This window comes from Setaria viridis, chromosome 4, assembly GCF_005286985.2.
Source record: "Setaria viridis chromosome 4, Setaria_viridis_v4.0, whole genome shotgun sequence".
Taxonomy (NCBI): domain Eukaryota; kingdom Viridiplantae; phylum Streptophyta; class Magnoliopsida; order Poales; family Poaceae; genus Setaria; species Setaria viridis.
Window position 1 is genome coordinate 1,964,620 of NC_048266.2, and position 17,613 is coordinate 1,982,232.

The 17,613-nt window shown below is 46.4% G+C and overlaps 2 protein-coding genes across 2 annotated transcripts; both read left to right on the forward strand.

Annotated features, from left to right (window-relative positions):
• The first annotated feature begins 226 nt into the window (after positions 1-226).
• On the forward strand, positions 227-1,699 carry LOC117851820 (homeobox-leucine zipper protein HOX28). The gene is made up of 2 exons (XM_034733720.2): positions 227-865; positions 979-1,699. Exons 1-2 carry the CDS (start codon positions 527-529, stop codon positions 1,453-1,455), a joined length of 816 nt encoding a protein of 271 aa, XP_034589611.1. The 5' UTR covers positions 227-526; the 3' UTR covers positions 1,456-1,699.
• Positions 1,700-4,552: 2,853 nt separating this feature from the next.
• Positions 4,553-6,790, forward strand: LOC117851265 (uncharacterized). The gene is made up of 6 exons (XM_034733050.2): positions 4,553-4,968; positions 5,049-5,132; positions 5,462-5,711; positions 5,873-5,969; positions 6,050-6,115; positions 6,492-6,790. Exons 1-6 carry the CDS (start codon positions 4,818-4,820, stop codon positions 6,684-6,686), a joined length of 843 nt encoding a protein of 280 aa, XP_034588941.1. The 5' UTR covers positions 4,553-4,817; the 3' UTR covers positions 6,687-6,790.
• The last annotated feature ends 10,823 nt before the right edge of the window (positions 6,791-17,613 follow it).

Below are 17,613 nucleotides of genomic sequence, written 5' to 3' on the forward strand. Positions count from 1 at the left end.
ATTATTGCATATATTTTTTTTTCACGCAGATCGAATGATCTGCCCCGCTACAATCGTACTGCGCCCTGCAGAAAAATATTCCCCTTGGGTCGCCTGACACCCACTAGCCACTAGCGCAGCACATGGAGTATATCCAGCGTAATCTCACCTGGGGACCTGGATTAGCCAGCAAATTACCCCAGTTGATTACTCCGGCGACGCGCCCCCGCTGCGCCCTCAAGGGTCAAAGCCCGCCATCTCGAGCTCCCTAATCAAAGAATCCCCCCTCCCCCGCCGCGGAGATGGAGATCCACCCCCACGAGCGCCCAGCTCATCATTGTCGACCACTTGCAGTACCATCCCCTCCTCCAACTGATGATGATCTCGGTGGTCGATCTCGGGATCCCTCTATTTATACCCCGCCTCTCCCGCATTCCTTCTTCACCAACTCCGGCGGCCAGTGCGCAGCGGCGAACTCGATTGCACTTTCTGTCTTCCATTCCATCCCCAGCTAGCTTAGCTATCTAGCTTGGTGATTGGTGTAAGCATGGCGCCTCAAAGCTTGGATCTTGGGCTGAGTCTTGGCCTAGGCCTAGCGGCGCTGCAGCCCAGCTTCTGCTACTCCGGCAATGCCGCCGTCGCGGCGGCCGCCGAGCGGGAGGCGAGCCCGGCCGCGGCGGAGGAGAGGGAGAGGCGGTGCTCACCCGCCGGCAGCCCGGTGTCGAGCGGCAGCGGAAGTGGAAAACGCGCGGCGGCGGAGAGGTCGGCCGGCGCCGGAAGCGGCGACGAGGACGACGATGGCGCCGCGCGCAAGAAGCTGCGCCTGTCCAAGGACCAGGCCGCCGTGCTCGAGGAGTGCTTCAAGATGCACCACACCCTCACTCCGGTACGCCTCGACCCGCGGAAATAATCAATGGATGGATATATACACATATATAAATATATATGCTGCAGAACGCAATGGCTGATCGATCGGTTGCTCGTTCTGATCTCGTGCAGAAGCAGAAGGTGGCGCTGGCGAGCAGCCTGGGCCTGCGGCCGCGGCAGGTGGAGGTGTGGTTCCAGAACCGCCGCGCCCGGACCAAGCTGAAGCAGACGGAGGTGGACTGCGAGTACCTGAAGCGCTGGTGCGAGCAGCTCGCCGAGGAGAACCGCCGCCTGGCCAAGGAGGTCGCCGAGCTCAGGGCGCTCAACGCCGCGGCCGCCGCGCCGGCGCCGGCGCCCCCGCTGACCACCCTCACGATGTGCCTCTCCTGCAGGCGCGTCGCCTCGTCCTCATCGAACCCGACCAACGTTCCCGCCGCGCACCCGCACGCCCACATTGGCACTGCCAATGCCGCCGTAGCTTCTCCGGCGGCGCCGGCGACGACGTTGCCCGGGCACCGGCAGTTCTTCTGCGGGTTCAGAGACGCTGGCGCGGCGGCGTACGGGACCTCATCTGGACTCGCCGCAAAGGCTGTCAAGGCGGCCAGATAGATGGTGAAGTTACAACTGCAAAGCAAGTGTAGCTGAAAAGTTTAAATCTTTGTGTATCTTTCGAGGGAAATGCAGATGTAGTTTTTTAGCAAAGTTAGGATCGGTTGTTGAGCTCCCTGAGGATCGATGTAAATCCATGTGAAAAGCTGTGGAGATCAATGACAGTAGACGTCGAAGCTAACCAACAACCGCTCTGTATCAGAGTTGATTATCTACTACTAATGGAACGCCCCTTTTTTGTGCATGCCCTTGGATTCTTTTTTGCTTTGTTTGAGATACCTTGAAACTCAAGCTGCTGAACCATTTCGATGCAAATAATCCCTGTCTTTAGCAGGAAATGCAAGTTAGCTTTACGAGAAAAACTAATCATTGTATTCGCTTAGATATCGTATAGACGGTGCCTTATTATAAGATTGAATACACACCCACCTACTCTCTCCCCTCTCTCTCTCTCTCTCTCTCTCTCTCTCTCTCTCTCTCTCTCTCTCTCTCTCTCTCTCTCTCTCTCTCTCCAATTCTCCATCGACAATGTATAAAAGGATTTGACCAGTGATCACACAAGTGTGGATTGAAATTTTTGTTTTAAACCACTAGCTACATCGACTTCGGACACAATCAACATTATTGGAAGTTGGTTTAAAACTAAGCAAAACTAGAATGTACGTATCATCTATACTATACGTGTGTCAACTTTAAGAAAAATGCGTGTTAAAGGTAACTTATGACTGTAGTTAGTTGGTTCATGTAGCTTGACTTTTATAGTTATAGTTAATGTTGCCAGAAACGGTCATGTAACCCGTGTACACACCGTACACGCTACTCGATAGGATACCGTGCAGTTTAGGGTATACATGGTCCATTACACATGGCTAACCCGCGTACACGGTCATACGCCGTGTAAACGGCTTATAAAAAATGAGAGTAAATATTTTTACTCAGCGTGCAGCCCGTGTAATAGGCCGTTTTGGCCATGGTGGCCCTTGGGCGGGACGTGGAAAATTTTGGGCTGGACTGTAAGAACTGAGAAGTGAGATTAAACCATGTCTGAACTTATGTATTCGGTATTTAGTGATGTATTGATGTCGTTTAACTTTGAGAACGGAAAATTATTAGTTTTCTGTCCATGCCAATGTGCTAATGTGTGATCTTGTACACGTACTCCACTAATTTATATTAACATGCCATTTTTTATTGGTTCATACAAAAATGTGTTGTCCGTGTACACGCCGTCTACACGGCCTACTCGCTACTCGAAGGGTGACTGAACGACTATCGTTTAGCGTTTAGGTGAATATTGGTTATAGTAGTTATCCATTTATGTATGGAACCAAAACCAAACGCATATACAACTAGAGTGATTCAGCAAATAGAGTACAGCAGGTCAACTCGTTCTGGTTATCGGAAATTACTCGGTCCAAATCAGTATGACTAATACTAGTATGTTGTGAACTGAGATGCTGCCAATATAAGTGAAAAATGGGAAATCCCTGCATCAGTTGAACACAAATAGCAGCATACTCCGTTCCCATCCCCCTGTCGACTGAAAGTCCCAAACCCGCCTGCAGCTTGATGTCTTAACCTTTCAAGTGATAATGATAATTGCGTTCGCACAAGAGGACTCCTGCAGCATTTCAGATTCAGAAGGTACGGCCAATAGCTGATTATTATTACATTCATGGCTGCAGGTTACACAGTATACACATGACATGCCTGACGATAATCTTGCATGGCTTCATGATGATGGCCCGGTGACCCCCAGCATGCACAGTCAGAAGAGACTCATGCTGTCACGCCGAGCTATGGCAGCGGGATCGGAGTGGCAAGCAGGTGGCTGCAGACGTGGACGTCGTGGCCGGCCACGACCATGACGACGTACCCGCCGGTAACATGCCATTGCCAGCCGAACAGGAGCTGCCCCGCGTGCAGCCGCGGTACGGCGGATCGTTGTAAATTCCGCGCGCACGTGGACGGATGCCTCTGCCACCGTTTTCATCAGTCGTGAAGACGATGAGCTCGCCAGAGACGATGATGACCGGCCGGTGAACACATGACCGGCCGAGCGAACCGGATGCCGGCGGGGCGCGCGCACGAGCGCGCATATGCGACGCCGACGACGACGCACGAAGCCGCCCGGAAACTGGCCATGTGTTGAAGCGCAAAGCAGCAAAGGTTTCTCTTTTATTTCCCCTTTTTTTGTTTCAGAAAAAAAAACACCTAGCTAGCAAGTTGGTCCTAATATAATGTAAATTGCTGTCCGCTGGTGTCTCCTTGTCGTTTATGGCCCTGCAACCATATGATCGCAAGTTTTATTTCTGGTCAATTAAGGTTGCAAATATATATAAAGCAAGAACACATATACTTTGATAGAAAAAAATCTACCAAGCATCCCATATATAAAAAAAGAGAGAGATAAATTTAGTAAATTATTTCTTTGTGTAAATCTAAATGTTTTTTTGTGTGCTAGTGCTATGGTCTTAAATGAGATGATTACGCACATTATATTTTTTTGTTAAAAGAAAGTTACGCGCGCACATTACGTGGCAGACTATATAGTAGTATATTCTATTGCTACTTGGATCGGAGGGCATATATAGTAAATTAAATTAAAGAAAAGAAAAGAAGAGGCTAGCTAGCTAGGGGCCGTGATGATAAAATAGTGCGGTGCTGACAGGACCGAATGTTGAAATGCCTATGTGTTGCTACAAGTTTTTACTTGCTCTCACGTTAATATTCGACTGCACGTTAATATTCGACTGCTTCTAATATGTTAACTTCACTTCATAACCACCATTCCGCCATTCGTGAGCCCGAAAATATCTCCACATCTTCCATCTCCACCAATCTCGCCTTCGCCTAACCCCCAAACAGAGGTGAGGAGAAGTGAAGCCCTCGCCAATCACCAATTCACCATGGCCGCCACCGCTAAAGGGACGAACTTGACCCTTATCCTAAGTTAGACCTAAGGATAAAGTTGAGGGATCAAAATAACGATTTTACTTTAATAGAAACCGCACAAAAAGTTCAAAATTTTTTGGTTCAGCCGGCTCCCAAATGCTCCCAAATAGGTCCTGCCTCCTGGTCCTGGTACCACCGCCTTCTCCAATTCCAAATCGCAGCGGGCCGGGCCTGCACCTGAGCCGTTGAGCGCGGCGCTCCGTGACCACCGTTCCGTCCCGTGCTGGGGCGGCGCGGGCGGCCGGGGCCGGGGCCGGGCGGCGCGGCCGTGGCGGCCGGGCTCCGCGACCACCGTTCCGTCCCGTGCGCACCGCCGACCCCGCCGACTCGGCCGGCATCCAGCGGGAGAACGCGATCCCCGATCCGATCCAGGAAGCCGTTGGTGGGGGTTCCAGTCCCAGGCACCGATGGACGCGCTCATGGCGAACTACGCGTCCGACTCCGACTCTGACGGCGGTGAGCCGGCGGCCGCCCCCGCCGGGGCCCCGGAGGTTCCAGAAGCCTCGGCTTTGCTCCCTCCACCTCCCCTCGACCTCCTCCAGCCCCCCAACTTCGTAGGCATGGTTCCTCGCGCCCCCTTCTCTTCGAACCTTTGCTTCTGATTCGGTGACGGTATCTGGGGACCATATCTGTTGCAGATTACTCGGCGATGGCGCAGGGGAGTCGTGTCCGGAGCTTCCCACATGTGGAAGGCAACTACGCTGTACATGTCTATATCCCTGGTATGCGCTTTTGCTCTTTGGCCGCGCTACAAGTGCTGTAGTCCTTTGATGTAATGAATGTGCAATAAGATATATAAGATCAAATTAATAGGATGAATGAGGAAATAAAAACTTGGCAACATATTTTGTTACTGAGACGTCTAGGACAACATTACAATTACAACAGGGAGGTCTGCTATTAGTCACACAGTTTGGCTCAAAATTGTGCTCATCATATGGTACTACTGCCACAACGTTTACTGAACGCACTTGTAGAGCTAGGATTGCAACCTTCATTTTTAAAATCTAGAAACTGCTCCTTGCTAATGCATAAGCTTTGTCCTATGCAGTTGTCATACCTTCAGATGCAAAGAAACAGCTGGCCCTTGCTATGAAAAGAGCTGCATCTCTTGTGCCGGATCTTTATGCTGTTGATGCAGACTATGCACTTTCTGAATTGTGCAAGGATGAACAGAAGCTTGAGAAAGTGCTTTTGAGCAGGGAGTTTCATGTAAGCTTAGGAAGACCTGTTGCAGTTCAGGTGCATCAAATTGACTCCTTCGTTGCAATGCTTCGCCAAAAGTTCCAGTTGCAACAACGGTCAGTCGTCTCTAAGAACTTTGCTGCTTAGTGAGTAATAGCTTGTCCCTTCTGTGGATAATCTCCTGTGCAGAATTATGGTTGCACTTGCACAGTATTCGTTTTTGTGCTTATTTGTCTCATTGTCACTTATGGAGATGCTTTATACATTTGGAATGAAGGTACTGGATGGAGTTCAATAAGTGGGAGCACTTTGTCAATGACGATTGTACGCGGTCATTTCTTTCATTAGAAGTTACAAGAACTGGTTTGCCAGAGGTATATATTAGTACCATCTTGTGTTTATATGCATAATGCCTCAATGTATCTTTGCTCACTACCCTCAATTTTCTTTGCAGATAAGTAAGCAGATACTTATGGTAGATGAAGTATATCGATTGCATGGTCTTCCTGAGTTTTACAAGGTAATGGATATAAGTTATGCGTTTTTTGAGTGTTTAGGATGAGCGATAAGATAATATGGAACATGTAGCTTTCCTTGATTTCACATAATTTCATACGAACTGGTAAATCTAGCACCTTGCTTCAAAAGAAAGCTTCAATTGCCAATTCATCCCTATGGTGGAATTGTCTGACATTTCCCTAAGGCTAATGGCAATGGAAAAATGAAGCTGGTGCTTTTTATATGTATACTAATAGTAGTTACTTTGAAATATCAGTAATGAAGAAGTAATCAGGAATCTCTCTGAGACTAAAATGACTAGAACTTTATAACAACACTTCTAATTCTGTCACCAAATTTAAACAAAATTATTTTATTATCATTTGATCATTTGGCAGAATCCACGGCCACATATTTCTTTGGTGTGGGCATTGGGTGATATCAGCAGCAAACTGAAGCAGGCGATAAAGGACATTGAAAAATATCAGAGCAGTATGAGCTCATTGCAAAAGTGTAATGTTCGATGCAAGTTCAGTCGTGTAGTCTGTAAAGTAGGTAAGAAGGTGTACGATATCTCTAATGTTGCAGACTGAAACACACATGAATTACAATTTATAAAGCTCTGAGGTACTGACCTCTGTTAGTTTGGGTCAATTCTTGTGATTGGAACAGTGAAATACAAAGTTATGTTTCAGCACATTGCCATTACTGTTAAGTTTTCTCATCCAACTTACACATTTATCACAATGATAGAGCTCTATTAGAATCCGGTAAAATGGTTTTAGCTATGGTACAAAAAAGACCAAACTGTGTAATTCTTCTACCTTTCTTAGCTTTCCCCAACTAGAATTCCTTCTATAGCACCCACTTCTGCTGAGTTCACCTAAGCAAATACAAATGGTTATAATATCTGATCATCCCAAAGGTTGCAGTTTTGAGATTCGCATCTGGCCTTGATCTGCCAAAAAAAAATACATATCACATACTTCTGAAAGTCCTTGTTCACCTTCATCCACTTGAAGCCTTGCATATTCTGTGCCATTGGCATTTGGGGTTTACACAAAGATGCCAACAGAGCCCTGGGGCTGGGGAAGCCCGACATGTTTTAGCCAATTACCTTTACCCACTCAAAACAGCTAATGATCACACTACTAAATGAACAAAGAAATCTAGAATAGGTTCACTGGCGCTGTTGAATAATTTTCTGCAAGAAATTCAGGTTTTGGTTGCCCTAGGGATGGTTCCATGCAGAAAGTCTTGCAGATTCTGCAGTATTCCAATTGACTGAGAAAGGTAGTATGCTTAGTTTGAGGTTTACATTATGATTAAGCGAAATAAGTAACACCAAGTCAAGTAAATGGTAAAAGAAGTATTTGTTCTTGTAAAAGAAATATTTGTTCTTGCACATTTTTAAGAAGTGTTTGTTCTTGTAAAACTTTTAGTTTGCTGACAGTCCATTGGGAGTCTCTGCTTTCTCCTGTAGCTGCCAGCTTGTTGATTCAGAGAAAAGATGCGTTCGTTCTAGAGCGGGAGCTCAAAAAGATGGTCATCCTATCAAGTCGGCCAAACGGCCAACCTCTCTGGAGACTGCAGTTGCCACAATTAGATGAGCAAATGGGTTTTGGTTAAAAGCAGTCACCTTCACCCAATTATTTGCAAAGGCTCTGTCACTCTTAACTCAGGAGGTGCTGAGGGGAGCCCATGGGTCATCCCCCAACCCTGTCATTCAAAACACATCAGGTAGATATGCAATAGACAACTTAGCTCTCTGAATCTGCTTCCTTGACTGTTCCTAACGATGGCCATGCATGTGGTTGTGGCAGCCTGTGACTTAATCAATGCTACAAATGCTCGATAGTCGATGTCCGCGAAAGAGCAATTCAGGCAAATAAATTTGGCAAATGGAACAGGCAGAGGAGACAGGCTAATTCTTATTGTCGGATATTAAACAGCAGTTACCTGCCCCATCGCAATTAACTGAAGATATTTGGCCACCCCAGTCTGGCTGAGGTCTATGGCACTTTGTATACTCTAATTCATAGCTAAATGAAAGGCATTACTCATGCCAATATCTCAATAAAAGGTAACCGTTGAGTGCATGGGGTGGAACCATCTAACTTAATCTGGCTTACGTACGCCTAATAGCCTAATCGTTCAATTTAAAGGCCGGAGGAGACGGTAGAGGGTAAGCGGCCAAGGTGGTGTGAGCGCAACACGTAGGGAGCTTCGGTGGAGAGACAGCAGCTGCGTGGCGGCCAGGCGAGGGAAGGCGGCGGCGCTGTCGGCAAGCAAGCAGGCGAGCAGCTGGAGCAACGCGGTAACAAAGCACATATGGGGGAAACCGGCCTGTTCCTTGATGAAAATCGACCAAACCATTCCTCAAATCGTCCAGATCCTTTAACCAAAAATGTATCTGGTTCACTCAGCTACAAGTGATAGATAGCACTTTTGTTCCAACGATCAAAGGATTGAGAGATAAAGGCCTCTGAACTTTGTTCGAAATCCACGTTTCTGTTTAAGGTTCAGTGATCACTGGTTGGAAAGATATCGAGCTATGAATTTCAGTAAATTTGAAACACTTGCAGCTCTTCAATGCTTACTTTTTCAGTCCAAAATCAAACACTAACTCACCACGATCCTTTAAGAAAAGTTGTAGATGAATCAGAGGGCTACAAGTTTTAGATAGGACTTTTCTTCAGAAGAGCCACGGTTCGAGAGATAATTATCTCTAACTTTCCTGTCCATAAAGCACATTTCTGTACAGACTTCAGTGCAACATCAATGTCCTGAACCAGTACCTCCTCTGTTCGCAGCCCATCGCTCGCACGCCGCGCCGCGACCCACGATGTTCGCCGGCCGTCACGTCGTGCCCCTCCTGCCCAAATCCATGTGGCCTGCTGGGCAGCGCCGACCATTGTCCCATGACCATGACCCTCCCCGCTGCGCCGTTCTCCCCGCTACGTGGTTCGTGAGGATTTCGCGAGGAAGAGAGAGAGGATCGAGAGATGAGAGAAGGCACGGGAGAGGAGAGGTCAAGCAGGGGAGTCACATGAGATATTTTAGATGAGTCTTGCATTTTTAGATGACATGCCTTTACAAACATATTTTTTCAAAGAAAGGTCCTTTAGGTAGGTAATAAGGGCATTGAAATAAATTAGAAGTTTCAATGCATATTCAACACACAAGACATTATCAAAAACAAGGTAATGCAAAAATCAAATTTGTGATTGATAACCATAATTTATAAGTCCATACATTAATTAATTAATTTGCAAACATCTAAATAGATATTAGTCTTAGAACTCTCAAGTACAGCCATTCCGATCCTCAACCTAATAAAACTCAACTATAGCTATTACTCTTCTCTAAATTATCCAAATATAACATCAAAGTACATATTAAGTCATACTAAAACATGATTACTATCATATTAAAACATGATTAGCTACATATAGATCATATTGTATATAGTATGGTAATATATCGATGTAGTTTTCATGTACCCGTAGCAATGCACGCGGATATATTTGCTTAGTTAAGTTAAAGAAAAGAAAAAAAAGGCTAGCTAGCTAGGGGCCGTGATGATAAAATAGTGCGGTGCTGACAGGGCCGAATGTTGACTGGCAGATAAAGCTCGGGGCCGGGCCGCTGACCGGCGTTGCACGTGTGGGCGACATGCCCGTACGCCGGGCCTCGCTGGCGCCCCCGCCTTGGGATTCCACGCAACGGCAACGCCCACATGCACCCCTGCGTGCCCTAGCTAGCTTGCTCATCGTAGTCGATTGCTTTCCTTATTTCCTTCTCCCCGTCGATCGATCGCCGCCGCCGTCTTCGTCGTCGCGTCGCCCGTGATTTGTTTAGGGTTTGATTAGGGCCATGTTGTCGCCTACTTTAATATAATCGCCCCCGTAGCTAGCTAGCTAGGTCTATTGCATTGCTTGGCAGCGACGACGACCTTGCGCCATTGCGCCATTGGCCATTGCTCAAGAGAGCTAGCAGTCGTCGATCGAGCCGGCCTCTCCTCGTGAACCGGGACCCGGATTTGCCGCGGCTGTCCAAGATCTCGCGTGCTGTGGCTGCTAGGGCAATGGCGACGACGTGCGCCAGGAATGGGTGCGCTGGTTTGGACGCTAGCGGGACCGAGACCAACGGCCTGGATGCGCCATATGCATCATCATCTCCAGTTGCAGTCCTCTCCTCCGATCCCTCTGCAAGTCTGCATACAGCCATACAGCACCATTGCTGATGTGCAACATTTACATCGATCTCTACGACGGTGCAATATAATAATGGTGCATTTCTTGCCGTGTCTCAAATAAATAAAGTACACACTAGTACTAGTAGTGCGATGCATTTTTGTAGGGGGGACGGAAATAAAAAGGGAAAAATGCATTTTTTTTTTCTTGAGATGCACTATTTATTTTCCTTTTCTTGTATGCAATTCTGCCTCCGTCCTACAAAGATTGTTCGTTTAGAAAATTTTAGACAAGATAGTACCAATGCTAAAAGTCCAAAGTACTCCTAATAACTCTTCTTAATCGGATGGATTACCGAGTAGAATTAATTATGCATGCACGCTTGCAGTAATTATCGGGCCTATTAGCCTTCCTTATTTAACGAGTCTAGCTCGGGCATCGATGGTGGGAGTAAATGATCGATTTGTTAACTAGGTCAGAAGGTATTATGAGAGCTTTTGTTGGATTGTGTGAAAGTTATATGGACACCCTCAGTCTTTGTGGGACAGAGGGAGTATATCATTAGCACATTATTAGTTTTATAACCATTTGAAGAAAATACATTCTCTATATATCTTCAAGCACCGTTATCAACTCGGCAAAAATAATAATAATAAAAGCGTAATCATCATGCTGCTTAATAATTAATTAAGAAGAAGTGCATGAGCAAATTATTCGGTCCAAGTAGCATCGGTACTAAACAAAAACAAAGGGTGAAGAAACAGTCATCAGGGCATGTAGCTTCCCACGTACACAATTATTGGGATACGCATACCACACATGCATCCTGTCCTCCTCCTCCTCCAGGCTCCAGCATACATACCGATCCATATGATGATCCGTCGATCTCGTTCAGGTTCAGGATGGTCGAAATGATTACCGCCAGAGGGGTGGCCATGTGCACCCCTGCAGGAACATGCTTGCAACATGATGCATCAGTTAACCGACCGATCCATCGATCCAGCTGCCTAATTACATGCCGCAATAATTTACTAATCATCAACTTGCATTGATCGATCGCCCGCACACCACGGTCGGGCCGGCAAATCAAGTACTACTAGTAGTACACTCTTGCCTTGGTTTGTAAATGTAAGCCGTCTCATACATTGACACTGTTCCTGTCCACAAACAAAATGTACCGCAGTACCGCTTCAATATAATATCTACCTAGGAGCCTATGATGGTAATTTCTTAGAAAAAGGAACCTATATATATGATGGCAGTATATATGTACATGTCATTGTAAATTTGAAATGTAAACTTTTAATTATAAGAATGTGCTATATATAAATCATGGCATCAAATTTTTTAGATTGGTACCTTTTCGACGCACCCTTTGTAAAAGAGAAATGTTTACTACGTATCGCAATCTCTAACAAAGGCCTACTAGCTAGCATTTTCGTTATTATTGGCAGGAGCAAGTGGAACATATCATGCAATATAATGCAATGTGTTACCACACACACTCCATGTGTGTGTGTGTGTGTGTGTGTATGGTGTGGAGAGCACAAACATGTTCATATCCGGTACTATCATTGTACTCTCTAATCCTCACATACAGTTCGCGCCAATAATTCGATGGTGGTTTTCCAATTATTTGGATCAGAATATCAGATGAGGTGATGATGATGATATGTACCGATAGATGCATGGATGGACTGGTCCGGCTCTGTACAACTGTACAACGACCCCGGCCCCCAGAGAGAGAGCATTGCACGGTTCGTTCGACCCATCTGCTCGGTCGTTACCGCATGCTGCTGCATCGGTCGGTCATTCATGGTTGCAACTGAAAGCTAACGAACGCCCAGCTGGCCGTCACGTTGCTCTGCCGGCACTCCGGCCTGCTGCATCTCTGCATATGACTGCAGCATGCTGTTCTACTCTACCACCGGCCAGGCTCGCACTAGCTACCGCCTGTAGCAGGAGTAGGTCGCAATTTATAGCGTCGTGTGTCTTCTTGTTTCGTGGTTTTTAAAAAAAAATGAAAAAAATGCTAATAGCAATGTGTTTCACATACCTTTTGTAGCAATTTACACATTCTTAACAGCATTAGCTTGACAACGTTGCTTAGATTCAACATCAATCTCGGCATAGCTCCGACTTGCATTGTAGGCATGCTCTAGAAACCATATAGCTTCTAAGAGTAGTAAACAAGTTTACACTGTCAACTCGGCTCCACCACCATTTATTTTTTAATTGCCAGCAAAACTTTTGTGATATGATCCAACTGTTTCTCAATTCTTGTAACAAGCACTCCCTCCGTCTCAAATTATAGGTCGTTTTAGTTTTTTAGATTCATAGACTTTGTTATGAACTTATATATAGTCTATGTCTAGATGCAAAATAATACTTATGAATCTAAAAAAATCAAAATGACCTATTATTTGGGACGGAGGAAGGGGTCCTTTCTCCCGTCGCAATATAAGCCTAGTTTTGATCCACATGAAAAATAAGATTGATGGGAACAAATTGACGATTTGACGAGTACCCTTTTCAACAATAATGTGAATGATGACTCGACATACAAACCTGGAAGTAGCTAGCTAGATTTAGATCTGCACACCACATGCACGTCAGAAAAAACACCAACGAACGAATGAATTAACGTAACCAACCAATAATCAAACAGCCAGATAATCAGCAGCGGCAACCGTCGATACATCGGGCCCCATTGCAAGTAGTAGTGGATGTCCAACCGATGAGGCAGGCCATTGCAGGTTGCAGGGGGAGGATCATATGATTGGTGAGATCCGGGACCTCACAATCATAAGCTCGCTGCTGCCTGCAGTGCAGTAGGTGTGGGTGTGTGCCTGCCCAAGTGGAGCGTGGGAAATTTTCGTGATGCCGAGACTACCCCCGAGTCCCGCGCGAGCACGACCGGAGCAGGAGGGCACCGGCCGCGTCGCGTCGCGTCCACGAGGGCGGCACATGGGGAGTCGGGTTCCCCCTCGTACAGGTGGGCCCGGGCCCGGTCGACACCGTCGCGAGGGGCTTCGAGGAGGACCAGACCGTCGCATGATTGGGCCGCACGTGACCCCCAGCTGGCCTGGCCTGCCAGCCCAGCCTCACCACCTTTCTTTGCCCGTGTGCGATCTCGAGCGAGGGAAGAAAAAAAAAACAAGTTAACAAACTGGGAGGAAATACTGCTGCTACATCCACGCACGAATGTACCCCTACGACAGTGCAAAGGAACAGTACTGAGTACTCTACTGCTGTTTGAACTCATTCAGGATTACAGGGGCGCTCCAGTGGTGGTCTCGTGCTCGTGCAGCTGAGAACTCATTCATCTTTTAACCTTTCCTCACAAAAAGGGTGGCGTTTCTGCGTGAGACTACAATCAGTCTGGCAAAGGAATTCTCTTCCGCCACAGCAAAGACAACAGTACGAGCCGATTAGCGATAAAAAAAAGAAGAAGCGATAATGACACAACAAATGGCGTTTAGTTTGTTTTACGGATATGTTTGAATCTTTGCATCCTCATTTTCGTTGACGTGGACATTACCAGCTGAATCACGTACCAATTATTGGCGCCTCATGCTAATCACGTCGTGCATAACTTTTTCGAATAAACATATTTAATTCTACATACTTAGGGATAGATGCCCCATTTTTTTCGACCAACCATTTCATCAGCACGATGCCATATATCCTTTCTCAACAATCACATCTCAGCTAAAATACTCTTCCACAAAACGAAATGTGCTCTGACCTTAAACAATACTAAATCATCATGAAGCTGCAGCATATGCCATGCATGAAATTCATAGGTAGGGTCAGCTCTAGCTAGCCCTTGTGTGACAAGTGCCGATTAAAAAAATATAATCTTAACCGATAAAATAAAATAGAGAGGAGAGAAGGAATTATAAAAAGAAGGGCCACTTGACCCGACAACAACATCTAGGGGACTTGAACGCCACCCTAAGTGCACGTCCTACGCCATTATTCAAACACCCCCCCACCTGCTTAATGCAGCTTTCAGCGAAAGGTCGGTCCTATCCTCCCTGTCATGTCAAGATACATAAAACATGGGACCAATATCATTGTATAGATGACATATATGTTTGTATGATCATGCACCAATAAAATAGTTAGTTCCCTCCGCAGAAAGGAAAGGACCAATTCAAAGATAATGATGCGAGGATCAAAATCAGCTAACCTTGCATAACTTTTTATTAATTTATTTACTGAAAAAAAAAATCTTCCCTATATGTAAATTTGATCAAATAATAAACACTATGTGTCTTTTTAATTATTTAAAAAAGTATATAAGCTAATGAAACTTCATCATGCATCTTTTAATTTACCAAGATTCTGAATACTCTTGAGAAGCTTCATCATCTTTTACCAACTTGGACATGATATATTATAAGGTAATGAAACTGATTGCAGATATCATACTACGTTATCAACAGATTAAAAGTTCCTAATTGACGATTAACTTTTCTAATCCTTCTCCCCCATAGCAAGACCGACCACTTAACCTTAATGATGGTCGCGTAGCATATATGTAATCAGTTGATCAAGTGTAACTCAGTTTTGTTGGCTTGCTCCAAGTTCTGATTCTGATGTCTGGTTTTGATTCCGCGGTCATGTTTTCCTGTTGAACATTCCCAGGTTAATTTAACTAAAGCCGATGAAACCTGATCAGGCTGCACCTTAAATAGAACAGAGATTGTATATAGTACATTATCGACGAAAGCTCCTGATTCATGACCAAATTCTCTATTCCTTTTCTCTTACCAGACCACTTAGCCTTAATGATGTGGTGCGGCTTACAATTAGTAGACCAACTTGTAACTCAAAAGTTTGTTAGTTTTCTCTTATACTCCCCAAAATTCCGAATCTGATGTCTGGTTAGACCGCCCAAGATATGTCCAGACTTGTTTAACATTCGTAGACTTGATTATCAGGAAAAACAAAGAGAGAGGAGAAGCTAGAACAAGTTCAGTGAGAGGAAAAGGGAGTAAAGCTCTCGGCGCAATCATTGAGTGCATCAAGGAGAAAGTGCAAGGCCCCACGGTGCAAAGAATGGAGGAACAAGCGAACAACCACTGATGGAGCTGGGAGGCAAGCATGACCCAGCCAATAATTCCTCCAACCTGGGGTGAGGTAGGTTGGACTGATAGATCAGTTAGAGGAGATAGAGGAACATGGGGGGCGGGAAAAGGCTGGAAAAAGGGTGGTGTTTTGTATAAAATGCTAGGAACATGTACAAATAGCATGTCGTTTTTTTAGAATCAACGCTCACAATCACCTGTTGTTACGGCAGTATGCCATCAATATGAAGACTCCAACACTCCATATGCGGTGGGCGCCACCGCCTATCGTGGTCGAAGATGCTAGCGCGGGCGCACGATCCTTGCAAATCTTTCCCACCTAATGGTTTCGGCAACGGATGGCGTGATGTGTCGTCGTGCTTATCGCTCACTTGACTATCTCCGTATGTGCGCTGCAGAGTCAGTTTAATTACTTTGCTACAAAATGGAAAGGGTGTACAAAATAGAAAAAGGATTGTGCGATTTTGTTTTCTGTTCTATAGATGGGGGAGGAAAAAAAATACTGGAAAGAGGAGGGAGGAACGATGGGGCCTGCTGGCCTGAGGAAAAAAAAAATTTGGTGAGAGGGAAGGATATTGTGGGGAGGAAATGATGAGCGGGCGCATAGTTTAAGCAGTGGAGCATGGGGTTGGGAAGGAGCCCCCAATGATTGCGGGGGGTTTGTGGGGGTGTCAGGAAAAGCCCCGGCAAAGCGAGGCGCACGGCCGGGCCGGTGGGCCACCCCTGTCCCTGCCTCTCTCTCCTCCACCCCGCGTGGGCCCCGCCTCAGGAGGGCCGCGGGCAGCAGCTGCTGCGCTGGAAATCAAATCATGGGCCGTGCCTCCGCGTTTTCTCCCCGGCTCGGTCGGACGAGCCGATCGGGCGGGGGGAGCCACGAGCCGGCTCGACGTAAGCCAGCCTCGTTAATCATGGGCTGTGCGCTGTTATAATTTTTATACACGGCCTTGCTTTAAACCGTGTCATGAAGATGAAAACAGCTGGATTAGAAGTCAGCGTGAAGATTCACAGTTGTCCGGTCATCAGGCATCAGCGGCCAGTTTGCATGGACTAGAATCACCAGTGGTGCAATCCCATGCATATTTTTTTTTATTTCTATTTGCTCGCGTAAGATGTGCTTTGTTGCGCCCACGTTTTTTGAAATGGAATGATTATTACGTCTATCGTAGGTGATATTCAGAGATACTCGATTTGAATGAACTTTTACAAGCAACAAGAGTGCAATTGGCAACTGCCTATCTTACTACAAGTAATAACGGATAATCTGAACTGTTAGCAGTAGATCGAGTAATTCAGGTGATGGAGAGCTAAGTACTCACGCAGGGCAGTGGCGCCGATCGATCGCTAAAATTAACTGCCATATATGAACAATACTACACAACTGCATAACGTAATGGGGAGAATGCAGCGTAAAGCTAGATTCACAGCTGTCGGCTCAGCTAGCTTTTCTTTGGGTTAGATTAATCACCGCAGTAGGATAATAACCTTATACTACTAAATAATTGCTATTATTACCATGCATGCTTTTATTGGTTGGTGCACGCATAGAGATGTGCTCGATCTTGCAGGGCGGCTCTACATTGCGAAACGGAATGATTGTTAGTTCCATATTTACTCCAGCTAGGAGTAATCGTCACCAGACGGCAGGCAATGAATGGTGAATCTAATTAACTAACTTCGTTGATCGTACCGCCTGGAAAACCGGGAGCAATGTTGCCAATTAGCAGGCCAGCGGCAGCTAGCTAGCAAAAAAATCAAAAAAATAATCCGATCTCGTCTTGCTGCTTGTAAACTTACAGCGATTATATTATCGCTCGTAAACACGACGACGTGGATTTGCATTGGAAGCTAATGGGCGAGGGGCCGGTGTTGCTTGTTGGCACGGCCCGGGGGGGACACCGGCCGGCGAGCTACCGGAGGAATTCCGGGCTTCGTACGTCGTGTGCACCATATCATCAGTTGCCGCGTCGCGCCCTGCGTGCGTTGACCTCTTCCCCGTTCCCGTGGCGGTTTTTGGCGCCACGCATGGATCCACGCGATCTTGTCGCTAACGAACTCGCGTACGTGTACGTGCGTACATGCGCTAGAGGCTGCATGCATGGCGCCTTTGTTGCTTGCGGGTCGCGCGCGCTTCCTAGGGATCATCAGCGCCACGCACTGGAGGGGAATCGAAGCTAGAGACCAGCGGCAGGGACAGGTTGCACGGGTGGGGAACCGGTCAGCGACTCAGC

Excerpts from the sequence above, each read along its gene's own strand:
- LOC117851820 (XM_034733720.2), top strand. The coding sequence starts at position 527 with ATGGCGCCTCAAAGCTTGGATCTTGGGCTGAGTCTTGGCCTAGGCCTA. Across the intron at positions 866-978 it reads TGCACCACACCCTCACTCCG|AAGCAGAAGGTGGCGCTGGC; the intron begins GTACGCCTCGAC and ends GATCTCGTGCAG.
- LOC117851265 (XM_034733050.2), top strand. The coding sequence starts at position 4,818 with ATGGACGCGCTCATGGCGAACTACGCGTCCGACTCCGACTCTGACGGC. Across the intron at positions 5,712-5,872 it reads AAGTTCCAGTTGCAACAACG|GTACTGGATGGAGTTCAATA; the intron begins GTCAGTCGTCTC and ends TTTGGAATGAAG. Across the intron at positions 5,970-6,049 it reads CAAGAACTGGTTTGCCAGAG|ATAAGTAAGCAGATACTTAT; the intron begins GTATATATTAGT and ends TTTTCTTTGCAG.